Below are 17574 nucleotides of genomic sequence, written 5' to 3' on the forward strand. Positions count from 1 at the left end.
GGGAACATGAAGAAAGACTTGTGTGACTGAAACAGCTAACCGTGTTGGAGAGAAGAGATCAAGATCGTCAGCAACTGAATTACATAGGACCTCATAAACCACTGTATTTTGAATTTTATTCCAAGTATGGGAGAGGCCAGTGGAGAGTTTCAAGCACAAGAGTACCCAGTCTGATTAAAACACCACCACCTTCGCTGCTGCGTGACTAGGAGGGGGTAGGGGTAACAGTGTGGAAGCCACCCGACCAGTGAATGACTGGTTGTGTGGAAATCCAAGCAAAAGAGGACGGGATTTGAATGGCATCAGTGGAGTGGGAAATAGCATGAAATTTGAGGTTAGAAATGACAAGATTTGCTTATATTTTCAGGAGGCATACAAAAAAGAAGAGAGAGGATTCAAAGAAAATGTCTAATTTTTGCCCTCCAACCCAGAGTCCATTCAGGCAAATTTATTTTTGTACTTGGATGGATCATACTTCTGTTAAGTTGGGGAGGTAGTGGGTTAGGAGTTGGGAGAAAATGAAGGGAATCACATACAGAAAGGTAGAGTTTTGCGGGGTGGGGATACTGCGTTCAGTTTTTGAAATGTTGAGTTTAAAATATATCAGCGAAGCTGGCCTGGAACTCAGGGAGCAGGGAGAACTCTGGACTGGACAATACCTTATTTCCTCTATTACACACAAACACACGCACACGCACGCACGCACGCACGCACAATTTTCTCCTACATTTACAGGTCTGAAAATATATGTCTTCGGTGACGTGAACTTCCAGCGGGCCAGACTCTTGTTCCTTACGGTGCACCTCACAGGCGATGGGTTCTCAGAAGTACAGAGGAATAGGGAGTCATCACCAGCTGTGGGACCCAAATGGAAGGGATCATTTCTGTGAAATACTGTAGACAGCGACTCCGCGACTTGCAAACTTCTCTACCACCAGCGGCCAGCCCCGTTCCCGGCCCCGTGACTACGCCTCCTCTTTTCCGGGAACGAATGGTAGGGACAATCCCCACGCAGGCCCCCTGGCGTCCTTCCGTCCAGCGCCACCCGGGACACTGCCTGTCCTCTAGACGTAGCCCCGCGCGGCCAGGAGCACCCGGCCCCTCTGTCCGCGGCAGAACGACGCCTCGCAGCCCCGCCCCGCTCTGCCACCCAGGTTTCCCGCGGAGGAGCCTGGCGAGCCCCTCCTCTCCGACCCGCGCGCGCCAACTCCCAGTTCGCCGTCCTGATTGGCCACCGCATTCCCGCTTTCTTGCCCGAACCGCCATTTTGAAAATCTTGTTGATTCTGGGGAGCTGAGAGCGCGGCGCGAGCGTCAAGCCAGGCAGCGTCCCGCGCGCCTTCTCTTCGGCTCCCGCCGCAGCCTTCCGGAGCCTCTTTGTGCCCGGCGCGCCAGGCCCGCGGCGGCCGGGACCAGCGGTGAGGGCTGCCTTGGGGCAGAGAGGCCATGGGGCGCCGTGGGGCCCTCCCGTTCCGCCGCGGCCATTTGGACCGCGGCCTGGGGCGGGGGAGGGGATACGGCGCGGCAGGGTGGTGGGAGGGGCGGCTCGGCCCCTAGCGGATTCCAGCTTTGGGGATTCCGGGGCCACGGGCTGAGCCGGAGGAAAGCCGCCGTGAGGAGGGAGCTTTGCCGTTCCCGCTACCGGAGAAGGCAACTTTGAGGTCGGGTTTCCCCCGATCCCTGCTCCCTTGGGGCTGAGGAGGGTCGGGGTAGTGGTGGGGGCCGCGGTCCTTCTCCCCAGGGCCGTGGAGACCGCGACGCCCTGGCTTTCTCCCGTCCTTAGGTCGACAGCATGTCCTCCTCGGGCCCTGCTGCGGAGGGAGAGGGAACCCCTGACCATCCCGCGTCCGAGAAAGAACCCGAAATTCCCGGCCCGAGAGAGGAAAGTGAGGACGAGGAGGAAGACGAGGACGAGGACGAAGAAAAGGGTGGGAAATCCTGACCCCTAAGTGATGGATTTTACAGAAAACAGTTTCCTTGCTCTTCTTGCGCTTAGAGGCACTAAATGGGATTTTCAGCAAGAATGCGAAATTTATGCTTTTGTGTTGAGCAATAGCAGAGAATTAAGTTTGGGATTTGCAATGTCTAAAAAATAATGTTCGTAAGCGTTGTTATTACGTGATTTTGGAGTGCAGTTTACCTCTCACCTTCAATATACTTTCATAACAGTTCATCATTTGACAGGAAGTTTGTAAGTTTCAGATCTGTTTTTAAAACTCTTAGCCTTTGAGGCTACCAAGGTAATGTTTTATTTTAATCTTTTGGTAACTCAAGTACTCATCTTTTGCCTTTATGTAGTTATTGTAAGGTCTTTAATAAAACGACACACTGAGTTATTGCTAGTCCTGAAAATACTTTGCTGAACTCAAGCAGAGGTCCTTTTAAAAGGCCTTACGGGAGTCACTTTCACGGGGAAACACCGGTGAAAGCTGTTGCTTCATGAGAAAGTATGTAGTTAGGTATGAAAGCAGTGAGCTATGAACGAGTGAGTTCAGTATCTTTTCGGTTTTGGTGTTGAGGGCGAGCAGTATTAACCAGTTAGTTGACTGGAGACAGGAAACAGAAGCAGCTTAGAGAATTGAGGAATGGTACTGCGTCAGTCTAACCAAAGCAAAGGAGGCAGTGCCATTTTGAAGTGTGCCAGCTTCCTAAGATGTTTAGTGACCACTTAAAAATCCGTATCAGAGATACATTCTTTGGTGATATTAGCGCAGTCTAGGTTTGCTTACAACTCAGCCAAACTTGGGAAGACGTTTGAAGTTTTCTTCACCAAAGCAGATTTAACTGTTAATTTCTTTTAAGCCAAAATCAGTCCATGGTCAGCATTTTATAAATGCTCTCTAGGTTGAGATTACACTGCATGGTGTGCCTTTTGTTTGATTTTAATGGTAGGTGCTTTAAGAAGGGAGCATGTCCACATTTAAGTACAAACATGCTTAGAAAAGTTATTTTTTGAATTGTTCATAAGTACAGTAACAAAATTGGCTGCAGTATCTACTAGTCCAAGATTTTTCTCAGCTCTTTTTCTTCCAGGTTTTTTTTGTTGTTGTTGTTAGTTTTTTCAGTCTTTTTAAAAGACAGGGTTTGGATACCACAGAGATGATGAATTTCAACATAAAATTTAAAAAAATATATATTCCCAGGCAGTTTATAGCTGTTCCAATTTATTTTTTCCCTCATTTTAGGGGTAAATGGAACAACTAAAATTCTGAACATTTTTTCCTATTTAGCCCTGAAAGTTTAAGTCTCCTACAGAGGCATAAAAGGCAGTGGAGTCTGTGACAAATAAGGGAAGGAACGGATTTAACTTGGCTTTCTTGGCAGGGGGGATGCCTAGTAGAAGATGACTCCTAGATTTCTGCCTTTGGCAACTGGATAGATGATATTACTCCTTTCTAAAAGATAGAATTCACGAAGGGGAGTGAGTTTGGAAATGATTATGACTTCTGTTTTGAGTGCATTAAGTTGGGTACCCGGAGGACATGAGTGGAGCTGTCCAGTGTGCAGCCCCGTAGAAACCCCTGGGGGGAAACTCTGGACTAGAGATAGACAAAGAAAATTATTAGCTGATAGATGGTAATCTAACTCCAGTAAATGGTTTAAATCACTCAAGGAAAGGAAGCGAACAGGGGTTGCTTTTGAGTGCTTTCTCTTCTGTACACCATTGCCAGAATATACCTGCTAGAATCCCTTTCTCCTAATTCTTTCTGGGCAGGTCCTACATCTCCAAGTCTTACCTGTACTTCAAAGCCAGCTCCAATGTTTTGATCCTTTTTTCCCTAACCCAAAGATAATTACTCTTTCCTCAATTTTCAGAACTCTTATTCGTATCTTTATGAAAGGCATTCTCTTGTCTACTTTGGAATATAGTATTAGTGTCTCAAAACCCCCCAGGTAAAAATCTTCTAAAAGAGGTAGTGTCTTAATCATCTACTCAGTCCCCCTTAGTATCCTGTGCAGCTTTGCACAAAACAAGCATTCAGTTAAATGATTGGAAGGATCTCCAGTAATATACTATAGTGTGCTGTTATTTATCTGCCTTTATCTCAGTTACTGGGTAAGTGGTTTTAGGAAATCAGGCTTAGTGTTTTAAGTGTATTTTCTAGCTTTTTTAAAAAAGTAGTATGGACTAAATTTAATATTTTTAATTTATGATCATAATTATGAATATTACTTGTTATACTACAAAGTAGTACAAATGCCCTCTCAGTTGATAGCAGTAAATGTAATCTTGTAGAGTTTTACCTTATCCATAGTATCCCTATCCAGGCTGCTTTGCCTTACTTAAGACGTTTGTTTTCTTTTTTATCAGCCTTCTAAATTATTACTTTCTTTATATGTCTTTTGAAGTTCTTATAATCTTAATTCTAAATTTACTGTTTTCGAGGTACAGTGAATTAAATTCTAATTATGTCAAAGAATAAGCTAAGTGAGGGCTTTGGTGATTTTTTACAAAGTGACTGGACTTTCATAGCAATAATTGTAGTTGGATAAAAGTTTGTTTGCTTTCTGATTTTCTTAAAAAATTGGATCCCCTGTGAAGTTGCCAGGTAAGTATAATGTTACTCAAAAAAAAAAAAAAAAAATTTGGTGTTGCTATTGACTGGTCAAGAATTTCCATCGCTGTTATTTTCTTCCAAAATCCAGAAAAGAAGAGTAAGGTATTAGGGTTCTGTGATTTTTTTCTACATGTTTATCCAATAAAGTTAATATATGTAAGCTTTTTATCATTTAAGAAGTATTAAATTAATTTCTAGAAAAGAGTCTCATCGTGGAAGGCAAAAGGGAAAAGAAAAAAGTTGAGAGGTTGACAATGCAAGTCTCTTCTTTACAAAGAGAGCCATTTACAATTGCACAAGGTAAGTTTATTCTATGTTCCTTTCATTTTATGGTGAAAATGCCTAAATACATGAAATGTTTAGTAGTGCTTAGTTTTTATTAAGTATCTTACTAAGTAGTAATGCATTATTACTATTATTTTAATTTGCCCTATTAGAGCAAAAGTTATGTAAATTATACTGTAAAAAGAATTTTCATTAAATTAACTTTGTAAATGTATAAACACATAATGGTATTTAACTTCAATTACTATGGTATTTTTTTTCCCTAGGAAAGGGGCAGAAACTTTGTGAAATTGAAAGGATACATTTCTTTCTGAGTAAGAAGAAAACAGATGAACTTAGAAATCTACATAAACTACTTTACAACAGACCAGGCACTGTAAGAGCTTTTTTATACTTTAACCTAGTAGCATATTTATAGTATTAGTATGTATTAAAATACTTCACAATAGAAGCATAATTTTAGCCCTGGAAAGGATTTCAGTGATCAAATAGTTCAATTACCATACCATACAAGTGAGCAAACTGAGACACATACTTTTAAAATGTCTTATGGGAGACGTACCTGGATATTAACAATTAGGATTGTAATATCCAGGGACCTTTCTCCTGAAGGTGTTTATATGCCAAACTGAAATATCTAATTGTGATGATTTTAGCAATTTTTAATTGTGTAAGATGCTATTTTTTTGGACTTTTTTAGTCATTCAGAATAAATGATACAGTATAATTATATATCATTTTGAGCAAATATCTGATAAATTAGATGGTAATTCATTGCCAATAGATATGTTAAAATAAATGTTTTTTATTTACTGAATTATTTTACAGTAGGTTCCCCTTATCTGTATTGGATACATTCCAAGACCCCTAGTAGATCCCTGAAATTGAGGATAGTTAACTGAACCCTATGCATACTATGTTTTTTCCTATACACACATACTTATAATAAAGTTTAATTTATAAATTAGGCACAGTAGAAGATTAACCATAGCAATATTGGGACAGAACAATTATAACAATATACAATAAAAGTTACGTGAATGGTCTCTCTCAAAATATCTTACTGTACTGTATGGTACTCATCTTTTCACTTAAAGGAAGCACTTTACGGCTTCTCTTTGGCATACCTTGAATTGCCAGCATCACTTCTCTTGTGTTTTGTGGCCATCAAGTAAAATAAAGGTTACTTGAACACAAGCACTGAGATACCACCACAGTTCATCCATGCTGGCTACTGAGTGACAACTAATGGGCAAGAAGCGTATACATTGGTCCTCCCTCACTGACTGTTTTTGCCTTTTATGGTTTTAGTTACCTATGGTCAACTGTTGTCCAAAAATATTACATGGGAAGTTCCAGAAATAAAGTCATAAGTATTAAATTGCTCTCTGTTCTGAGTAGCATGAAATCTTATGCTGTCCCACCTGAGATGTGAATCTCTCTGACATAGCCATGCTGTATACTCTACTTGCCTGTTAGTCACTTAGTACAGAGTCTTGGTTGGTTATGAGATTGACTCTCAGTATCGCAGTTCTTTTGTTCATGTAGCCCCTGTTTTACTTAATAATGGCCCCAAAACCATTCACATTCAATATATTGTTCTGTTTTTTTTATTGGTAGTTATTCTTAATCTCTTATTAGGCCTAATTTATATACTAAACTGTATGATAGGTATGTATATATAGCAAAAAAACATAGTATATATAGGATTCAGTACTAACTTGTTTTAGGCATCTGGTCGGGGCCTTGGAACATATCCCCCTCTGATAAGGGGGAACCACAAAGGCATGTTTCATGTCCCAGTGGGATGCCTTGAGATATCATCAGGCTACTTAGAATTGCCTACAAACTGGCCCTGGCTGGCAGGTTCTATTCCCTGTTAGGGCACATGCCTGGGTTGTGGGTTCAGTCCCCAGTTGGGATGCATACGAGAGGCCACCAGTTGATGTTTCTCACTTAATGTTTCTCTCCCCCTCTCTCTCCCTCCCTTCTCCTCTCTCGAAAATCAATACACATAAGAAAAAAAAATAACATGCAAAACTTAGGAGTTTTTATCTCCAGAATTACAGTATTTTCAGACCACAGTATCTGTGGATGGAGGGTTACTGTACATACACACAACTTCAGTATTTCTTGTAATCAAGGATGCTTTGCTTTGGGATTGTATATGGGCAAAAGTAAAATTTGATGTTGTTAGGTTAGAATTTCTGAGGCATGGTATAATTTATTTTCATCTGTGTTATTTCATTTGGAGGTGCTGTGTTCTTTACTTTTTGAAGAGTAAAATCCTTTACTGATTTAAAAATAAGGAATATTACTTGTAACTTTTATTACTTAGGGATAGGATGTCTTTTTAGGTAGTAACTTTCCACATCCCCTGGTATTGTCATATAACATTAAGTTGTGGTTTTATGATTACCCGTAAAAATTGCCAGATGAAAATTCATTCAAATTGTCATTTTCAAAAAATTAAGCTTGTAAGCCTTTTATAATGTTAATATTTTAGTAATAAATATAGTTTTCAGTGGTAAGAAATGTTGCATAAACCAATATTGTAACTTGGAGGCAGATATGAAAATAAAGATGTTAGCTTTGAATTTTTTGCACATTACTGAGTAATAAGTAGCATTAATAAGAGAAACATTTTCAGGTGTCCTCATTAAAGAAGAATGTGGGTCAGTTCAGTGGCTTTCCATTTGAAAAAGGAAGTAGCGAATATAAAAAGAAGGAAGAAATGTTGAAAAAGTAAGCTGTTTTTATAAATACCATATTTTGATTAATGTGCTTCAAATTTTAATTTTAAACATTTACTGTGACCACTCATACATTTTCAGTAGACTGCTGATTTTTTGTTTTAAGCACCAAGACCTGATTTGTCTTCATAACTATTAACTTGGGATATTCATTACTTTCTAATAAATAGTGGCTATCAAGATTATTGAAACTGAAGGACATTTCTGTTTCTTAGAAGAACGATATACACAGGGAAGTCACTCACAGTCTAAATTTCAGAAGGCCTGAGCGGAACATAGTGAAAGCTTCCACTCTTGTCCCATCAGCCACTTGTTTCCTCCACTTATAGGTACCATTTAAGTGCCTATAAGCTATTTTGAAGATAATCAATTTGATAGAAACAATGTCCTTCACCACAATGCAAGCAAGATGATATATTAGAGCTTTTGTTTATTAAATTACCTGTAGTTTAATAACTAAATTATAAAGGTAATTACATATTTTTTCATTTAAACTTAGTAGGAATGCTGAGGAGGGGGAATGTAATATTTAGTCACAGTTAGAAGAATCATCAAGTCCATGACTTTTATAGTATCGAAAACTTTTTATATTATTTTCTAGTAATTAACTTAGGTATTCTTTTAATACTTTTAGAATTTAATTGGTAAATGGTGTTTTCAACTTTTTAATAATCTTACCTGGTTGTATATATTTGTACACTAGTCAAGATTATTGAGAGTACTTCTAAGATTCAGAGAAACATTGGCTACTTTATTAATGTATGTAGCCTAACCAGTTTGGTTAGCTATTGCATTTATATTGTGAAGAATGTTTGTAAACTGTACAATATAATCACCTTTTTCTTCTTTTTCAGATTTAGAAATGCCATGCTAAAAAGCATCTGTGAGGTTCTTGATTTGGAGAGATCAGGTGTAAATAGTGAACTGGTGAAGAGGATCTTGAATTTCTTAATGCATCCAAAGCCTTCTGGCAAAGTGAGGACCATTTGGTATTATTTTAGTAACAAATCAATTATTTATAGCCTCTTTTTCCTCTTTTTTGTGGAACAATTTAGTTAGCAGCATTGCTGTCAACATTGAGTAAAATCATCTGCATTCAAAGAATATGTGTACCTTTCATTGACCTACCTGCAACAATGTCACAATAGAAATAACATAGAAGGAATATGGGTATGTTCTCCCTTATCAGATGTAAAGGATATAAGATAAAAATAATTATTAACTAAATGTCAGGTAGGTCAGAAGTACAAACTAAGTATCCAGACTTATATATCTAGAAGGCACTGGAAGAACAGAAACAGGTTGAGTTGAGGATGAGGTGCTGGGCTGGCATGCAACCTATAATCAGGTCTTGAAAGACAAGATGGGGGTTTATTAGAACTGGATGTTTTCAAGATGCTGGAATGCAGTTACGTAAAAGTGACGTAAAGCTGGCTCTTAATAAGTTTCTTGGATTTGGTTTCGAGAATCCTCTGCAGAGCCCAGGAGTTGAACAGAGATGTAAAATTCCCTTATAGTTCACCCTACTCTTCTTAAAATCTAGATTAGGTTTGCCCTAATTGTTTAATAGTAACAAATGACATCATTGACTTAAAATGCCTGTTGAACTGTTATTTGTATAACCTTGCATTTTCAACTTGTTTTAAGTCTGTCAGCAAGTATTTTCATATTCCTCCTCATTTTGAGACAAAATTGTGAAGCCCTCTAGAGGGCCTTGGGGTTCAGGGGAATGCTGTCAGCAAGGGAAAAGGGCCTAAAGATTGGAAACCAGAAAATAACTTTGGACTTTGTTTTTGTCTGCTCTTGGTCCTGTTTTCCATTGTCTGGACAGGACAGATAAATGGTATTTGCATCATATAGCTACAAAAGGGGTATAGTGATTTTTCAAGGGGGCTTCAAATTGACTTATTTAAAAATGAGATACCAAGATATTATCTATTTCTCTATACTTCTACTATGGCTAATCCTCTACTTCTTCAGAATTTTATGTAACAAATTGAACACTTTCCCTAGAAGCAATTACTAAGTTGCCAGAGTTATGAAGGATATTTTTATATTCATCTTTTCCTCAGCAGTTTTCAAATGTGTTGGTTTTAGAACACTACTACCCTCTTAAAAATGAATGAGGACTCCAAGAGCTGTGGTTTACATGGTATTTTCTGTATTCTAAGTTAAAACTGAAAAAATTCTCAACAGTAAGCCCACTGCATGGTAACACAATTAATATTTTGTGTGACATCTGTTTGTATCTCACTTACCATAGCTATATTCTCATTTGCTTCCACGTTTTAATTTGTTGCAACATATTGCTTTGCTTGAAGTACATGAAGAAAACCCAGCCTCACAAAATCATATACCATATTTTGCTTTGTATAGTGCACACTTTGTGCCCAAATTTTTGAAGGAAAAATAAGGATGCGTATTATATGTGGGTAAAATGATTACGTGCCATGGGTACAATGATGGGCATAATAATCCTGCGTATAATGAGCACAAAACGTGAGTGGGTATTATACATGGCAAAATACGGTAGTTAGAAAAAGGATTTTAAAAACCCTTTTAAAAAATTGTGGATATTCTCTTTTGATATAAATCAAACTTCTCAGTGGTAGTTTCTTAAAGGTTAGTTGTAATGTGGCATCTGGTATCATGTTAAGGAACTTGGACCTTTTACCTATATGCATGATTTTGTAATATGCATTCACCATTTGGGAAATTTGGTTCCTGAATTATGCATATCTTCCAAATGTTGGCACATTCATTTCATTAAACACTGTTAATAACTCACATTCATTAATACAACCACCATCTCATCTGAAAAATCTTAAGGTATTGCTAGGCTGTCAGGTTCATGGTACCAGACATTAATTTTCCAAAACTCTAATTTTCACTTGAATTTTGAAATTTATCATTGGCAATAAATAAGCAGTTATTTTCCTTCAACTGACAGGGTCATGTTTTTCATTTGTGAGAGCATGTCTATCAAATACGTAAGTCTGAATAGGCATAGTTTTTCAATTTTTTTAATAGTGTTCCATGAAAAAAGTAGCTAGCTTAGGTTACATCTCAGTAGTGCAAGTGTATTTTCTTGAGACTGTCAGTGAGCTTCAGTTCGTAGAGGAAGTACGTCATGTTGTACCTTCCATTTTGTTAGATATTCTAAAGACATTTACTCAAAAGTTTGGATTTAATACAGTTAAATTTACTGCTTCATCAAAAAGGAGAAACAGCTTTTTCCCCCCTCCTAGTGCATGGTTGTGAGGAATATAATGACTATTAGCACATTCTGCTGCCTCTGATTTGTAAGTACTAAGGTGCTTACTAAGTTTTACACACCTTTGCTATCGCATAATCAGTGCAAATGATTATGCACATTGAAAGAGCAAATAAATATCTTGGTATTATGAAAACAGTTTTGACCTGGTAGGTTTCTGAAAAGTTCTCAGGAAACCCCAGGGTCCATATACCACACTTTGAGAATGACTGTTTTATCTTGCCTTATGGAATCTTAACTTTTCATATTTGATTCTGATAACTGCTTAATCTAATATCTTAAGCTATTTTCTGTGCTTCCATCACTTAAGGAAAACGCTATAAACTCATTAGCACTAATTTTTTCTCCTCTATAATCTTAATATTGGTGACTTAACATTGTTTTACTATTTTGTATTTCTACCTTGATTATTAAATCAGATTTTGTTTACAAAAAAGGGATGATACTGTTGACACTGGATTCTGATTAATAGATTCAAGTAATTTTAAAACCAATATAGGAAAGTTCTAAAGCATTTATATATTACTATTTTTTAATTAAAAGCTTATTTATTTTTGGAAGTTGCAATTTCTTGATTGGTTACTTGAATAATTTAACAGCTTTTATTTTCCTATATAGATTTATGTAGCACTATTCCATATATGGATTATATTCTCACTACCTGCATTTGGTTCCTGGGCTGAGGAAAGTGAGGGTTGTCATATTTTCCTAAAAACATTTGAACCCTTGATTTCATATAGTGAGTAGTATAAGTTTAGACAGTGAGATTTACCTTTTCTCCAAACAGGGATATCAAAGAATTCATCTAAATATATTTGATTTCTGTTAATGGTAATAGTTCATGCAACAAAGATATCTGTATTGATTCAAGGAAGTTTCTTGTATAGAGCCTCTCTGACAAATATCTTTGGTCAGCTAACTTAACATATCTGGAGTGACGTAGACTGGCTGTTTCCCAATCTGCTCTTAGAAGGGTAGGTAGTTTGTTTGGGCAAGTTAGAGGCTATTCTGTAGATTGTATATTGCCTGAAAATACTACATTACACAGGCAGCTGCTTTTTCTGAATTACTGTGCAGGTGACAGTGACCTTTATCAGTGGAAATTCTTGGGACCTGGGGTCTGCTAGTTTCATAAAAAATATTGCCTAAAGTTACCACTAACATTCATACAATTGTGCATCTTAAGGTTGTATTATGGAATTTTTCTTAATGTTCCTGTTGATTGCAGAAAATAACATAGGCAAAAATAAAAATACTTATAATTTCAGAAATAAATAGTTTTAACTCCTTAGTGTATATCTTTTTAGGTCCTTTATGTAGGGTTATTTTATGGTTTTTTGTTTTAGAAGTTAGCATATTCTCCCCAAAGAAAGCATTTAAAAATTAAATTTGTTTTATGTAATCATTTTTTTCACATGATCTACTCTGCTTCTTAAATGTATTTTCATTGAACATTAAAGTAAGCATGATGCACTTATTTTGTGTTTCTTAATTAGTTTCACAATTAACATACTTAGTACTTACTGCATGTTTATAATCATCAGTGAGAATATAATGCTGGCATTATTGAAAGCAGAGCCCAGAGGTAATATGAATATAAACTGTGCAGTTCATAAATTCAGAATATGTAAGGTGAGATTTTATTTACTTTATGGATGGTTTTTCCCAGCCCTTTGATTGGAGGGTTCCCTAAACAAGAACCTTCTCTGGCAGTGGCTAATGTTTATAGAAATGAAATAAAGTCTAAGTGTAATTCAAAATAATGTCTTCATAAAGTATAGACAACTGTCTGAGCTGAATATAGTGTGTACTTTGGCTTCTAGTCCCTGTGTCAGAATGTAGAATGCATATTTAAACATTTGTAAAGTACCTCTCGCCTAGGTATTTAGAATACAAATGAAAGGGTATTGGTATTTCAGACAAAAAGATTAATGACATTAAGTTAAAAATGAATTATTCTGTAAAGCTGCTAAGCTTGGAAGTACAATATCTTGAGACAAGAACCAGAAGAACTGAGTTGATATAGGTCTCATAAACAGTTGATTGACTTGGAAATATAATACTTCATTGGGACGTGTTTTATTTTATGCAGCCATTGCCAAAATCTAAAAAAACTTCTAGCAAAGGCAGCAAAAAGGAACGGAACAGTTCTGGAATGGCAAGGAAAGCGAAGCGAACCAAATGCCCTGAAATTCTGTCAGATGAGTCTAGCAGTGATGAAGATGAAAAGAAAAACAAGGAAGAGTCTTCAGAGGATGAAGATAAAGAAAGTGAAGAGGAGGTAAAAATCTTCTGTTTCCCCCCCCCCCCCATTTCTTTTCCTGGGGAGAGTTAAATATTCCTGACTATATCATAGGTGTAGTCAGAAAACAGATTCTAGGAATTATCAGTACCATATTGGTTGTTTTTAATTCTGAAGACACATAGTTACATATAAACCCTTTCTTTCCCCTGAGAAGCTTTTAGTTTTGTTGCTATGCCAGAGTGTAAAAGTTTGAAGAGTGAGGTTTGTGTGGAGGAGATCTGAGTTGAGCCTTGACTAGAGTGGGTCAAATGGGAAGGGAAGGGAAAGGACTAGGAGAGGGGTTCATACCCTGAACAGGAACACAAAGGAGCAGATTATTTTAGAATTTTTTCATAGTATATTAATATATTATGATGAACCAAAATGGATCTTTGAACCATTTTATTCTGTTTTATGCAAAAAGCAAGGGGTTCAAGGATCACCATTTCCCCCCTCAATTTGTTGGGGATTAATTAATGAGAATAACAGCATTTGAAGTTTGATTGGTGGACAAGTCTTGTATCACTTAAGACTGCCTGCCATTTTCCTTTACTTGCATATCTTTGTTAAATGTTAAATATTTAGTTTTCAAAGTGAAACTCAGGAAGGGAAGAACTGCTGAACCATTTAAAGGGTTAACTTTATACCCTTTCCTTGTTGTGTGTCTTCAGTCAAGGAGGTGGCTAATGGGTTGGGTACAAGGAAATGATTTCCTGTTCATAGTGTTTTTTTGGTAGACTCTGTATTAACTTTGTTTTGTTGCCCTTCATTGGTCAGAACTTGCTGTATAAGTTGGGCAATGTACTCGGGTCTTATTTAAGTTTCGATTAATATGACTTGATATTTTGGGCCAAAATGACTCTTCACTGTGGATGGCTGTCTTGTGTATTGTATAATGTTTGCCCACTAGATGCCATCAGCATACTTCCCCAGCCTCCATTTGTGAAAACCAAAGATATCTCCAGACATTGCCAAATGTCTCCTCGGGGGCAAAATCACCTCCAGTTGATAACCTCTAGGTTAGAGAGAATGAAGGTGTGGTGAACTCTGATTTTACATGTATGAGTATGTATTTTGTGTATATTTGTCTTGAGGCATTTAAAATCCGCGCAGGGTTTAATGTCCAATTTTATAAAGGCTTCAGTAAAGCTAAGCTTGAAATGCATCATAATTGAAAGACTGTTACAAATCTAGCAGGTGTTTCATAAATATTGTAATGTGTTTTCGGTGTAAAAGGAAGATGAGTAATCTGAGCCCTATTGTGTGTGGGGTTTTTTTTGTTTTTTTGTAAGATTTTATTTATTCATTTCTAGAGGGGGGGGAAGGGAGGGAGAAAGAGAAGGAGAGAAACATTCATTGGCTGCCTCTCACATCACCAGCCAGGGACCCAGCAACCCAGGCATGTGCCCTGCCTGGGAATTGAACTGGCGACTTTTTAGTTCAGGGACCAGCGCTCAATCCAGTGACCCACACCAGCCAGAGCTGAGCACTAAGGTTTTTATGGAATAGATTTTAAGACTATCTTGGAGGAAAACATGTTTGTTCATATGTGAATATGCAATAGTGGCAATTTTGCCGTAATAATAATATTTCTCATTCAACAAAGTTTTGGTTATCTAGTGTGGATATTCACTGTACTTCCTCTAAAACCCTTTTAAAGGCAGCGTTAAAGCATGAAAAGTTGTCAGAGAATATAAACATCTTTTTTTTTTCATAGAGGCAGTGTGATTGTGAGCATGGGCTTTGGAAACTACCTAGATTCCAATCCCAGCTATACCTTTGTATGACTTTGGGCGAGTTACTTAAAATCTGTAACATCAGGTTTCCTGCTGTAAAATGGGCATAATAATAGTAACAGCCTCAAAAGGTCGTATTAAATGACTTTATGTAAAGCACTTAGAGCAGTGCTTGACACAACTGCTAAGTATTAGCTGCTACTCTTAGTATTCAGCTGACCTCTTACCATATATAGGGTTTCTAAATCTAATCTTCCTGTCTTTACTAAAGTTCAGGAAGATTAGGTTTAGAAAGGTTATTCATTTTATTTGCTGTCCAAATTATTGTTTCATTGTTTTAAGTAGAAATAGTAGAAGACGCTGAATATAGATGACCTCTGATTTATAACCATTATTGGTTATTGGTTAATTGATCACAAGTGAAACTGTCCCACTCTAAATCACAGCCTTTCTACAGTGCCATACACGAGGAGCTTTTGCTAGAAACCCAGGTCAAATGATGAAAACACATGGAAGAAAAAGGCAAACAGAAAAATGCTTTTACGGACATTAAGTATATAACGTTACACAATATAAAAGCTGTGTTATATACTCTATTTTCTGCTTTAGTTTTTCTGCTTGGGCTGATACAGGCCTACTTCATAAAATACAATGCCAGCAGAATCTGGTCTGAGCAATGATTCCACACCCCCCAAATCTCCCTCCAGTAAGTATTCTTTACTGGTCTAAAAACTCAGATTTAGAGCTGTCCTCGCAAAAACTTGACAGCTGATTCCATTTCTGTGAAAAGCTCTGATTGCCTTTGGAAGGAAGGTAAGTGTTAGCAGGAGGAGCAGAATTTCCATGATAACTGGTTTTGCTTCCATTTTTTGAGGACTTGGTTAAGTGGAGCTTTGTAAGGACTTCATAAATGGAGGTGTTTTTGGTTGTTACCATGAAAGGACCTCTTTTCTAAGAGGCCATAAAGAAGAGTTGCAGGTTGATTGGAAAAATGGTAGATTGCCTGTAGGTGGAATTTTTTGCAAATTTTTTTTTTGTAGAATATTACTAAGTTAATATTATTTATTCTGTTTATTTCCTGGAGTGAATTTTTCTGTAATAAATAAAAACACTTCTACCTACTAAGATCAGTTTCATATTCTATTTTAGATTTTTGGAGTAAATAACTATGAAGATTAATTTTTCCCATTTCTTTTTTAAAAGCCTTTTATAAGCAAATGTCACATGTCAGCCAATAATTGCTTTCTATGATATGTAGTGAGTGGTTCACAACAGTTTTTCATTCTCCTTCTTTAGAATTAAATAAGAGCATGCTCTTTCTGAGAGTGGGGTAATTGTTTTATAAAAGAGCTGTTTTAAACTTGTCTTATCATCCTGGCTCTTGGATGTTTGCAGGAGAACAATTTGGAACTCGGAGGAAACTGGCAGATGAAGTTTCTTTAAGAGAATAGAAAAATTACAGGTTTAGTTATTTTTTGTATATTTGCTCTGAAAATGACCTGGTTCCCATACTGGATTAGCATCGTTGGGGGGAATTCTATTAAAATGAACTAGTGAGATTAAACCACATTCAGGCATGCCATTCACAGAAATTAGACTCAAGCGCAGAGAAATTACCGGAGAGTAGAGAGAAAAGAAGGAAGAAGCAGTGCTTCCTAGGTTGGAGGAAATGAATCTAATAATTGTTTTAGACCCTTAAAAGCATACTTCTTTTTTTCATTTTATCTATTACTTCTGTAGTTTTGTTTCCTAGTATTTTTATAACCTCTTTAGAAAACAAAGTTGGACTTTTACTTGATGAGTATTGAGAATGTATCTGAATGTTGTCATATAAATGAGGGAAATCTTCAGCTGTAAATAACTTTAAAACCTCACTAATAATGTTCAAAACAGAAGTTCCTCCTCCTCTTGTGGCAAGAAGTCCACAGACAGGCAGTATAGCATCTCAAGAAAAAAAGGTATCAAAAGTTTGGGTACCATTTTCCTTCCTGAGCCATCATCTTTATGTGGCATTTAACATTATAATCACAAGATGGCTGTTTTACCTTCAGGCATTGTTTCTCTCTTCCAGATAGGAAAGAGTAAAGGGCTTTCTTCTAGTAATGTTTCCTACCCTGCCACCCAGGAAGGGGTGCCTTTTACCGAAGGTCTCCGTGTATATCCCATTGGCCAGATTCATGGCCATCTTAGTTGGATGGAAGGCTGTGAGATCAAGGTGTTGGCTTTCCTGCCTCTGTAGGAGGAAGGCAGGTGAAAAGAGGGATGTTGAGTGAGCCACTCTACAATGTTTGCCAAATAAAAGAAACTTATATCAGAATTTCTGGTAAACACATATTTGGGCCATTTGAAAAATTATTTGATAGTGGTAGGAGAGTGAATGTGAAAAAGTTTTCTTAATCCTTAATTATGTTCTAAAAAACAGAGAAATCTAATAATTTCATCAAAGCTTTGAATTACAAAACCGTATAAACTTAAACCTTTTGTTGGAAGGCAAAGTTGAATGATCACCATAACAAAATCTCTTTAGACTTGATTTCATATTCCTTCATGAAATATAACTAGACTTGCACATTCTTTACTCTTGGCACTTTTGAGTTTTCTCAGCCAAGTTGTTGTAAGAATAGTGTATTTTAAGCTAATTTTTATTTTGTTCATCTGTTCACCCAGTACAACCTTTCTGCTGT

At 37.1% G+C, this 17574-nt stretch overlaps 1 protein-coding gene across 2 annotated transcripts in view; it reads left to right on the forward strand.

Moving 5' to 3' along the window:
- The first annotated feature begins 1176 nt into the window (after window positions 1-1176).
- The window catches only part of DEK (DEK proto-oncogene), a 29163-nt gene continuing 12765 nt past the window's right edge, over window positions 1177-17574 (forward strand). Inside the window, exons 1-7 of one of the 2 annotated variants that reach the window (XM_054591842.1) lie at window positions 1177-1417; window positions 1783-1927; window positions 4757-4858; window positions 5110-5219; window positions 7494-7588; window positions 8451-8571; window positions 12963-13151. In XM_054591842.1, the coding sequence (XP_054447817.1) occupies window positions 1792-1927; window positions 4757-4858; window positions 5110-5219; window positions 7494-7588; window positions 8451-8571; window positions 12963-13151 (753 nt within the window). In that variant the 5' untranslated portion in view covers window positions 1177-1417; window positions 1783-1791. Of the gene's footprint in view, window positions 1418-1567; window positions 1661-1782; window positions 1928-4756; window positions 4859-5109; window positions 5220-7493; window positions 7589-8450; window positions 8572-12962; window positions 13152-17574 lie in introns of those variants that run through there. The other variant, XM_054591843.1, reaches the window with a different exon arrangement.

Source organism: Pteronotus mesoamericanus, unplaced genomic scaffold, assembly GCF_021234165.1.
Source record: "Pteronotus mesoamericanus isolate MK-2021 breed Mesoamerican mustached bat unplaced genomic scaffold, CSHL_Meso_final scaffold_31, whole genome shotgun sequence".
Lineage (NCBI taxonomy): Eukaryota > Metazoa > Chordata > Mammalia > Chiroptera > Mormoopidae > Pteronotus > Pteronotus mesoamericanus.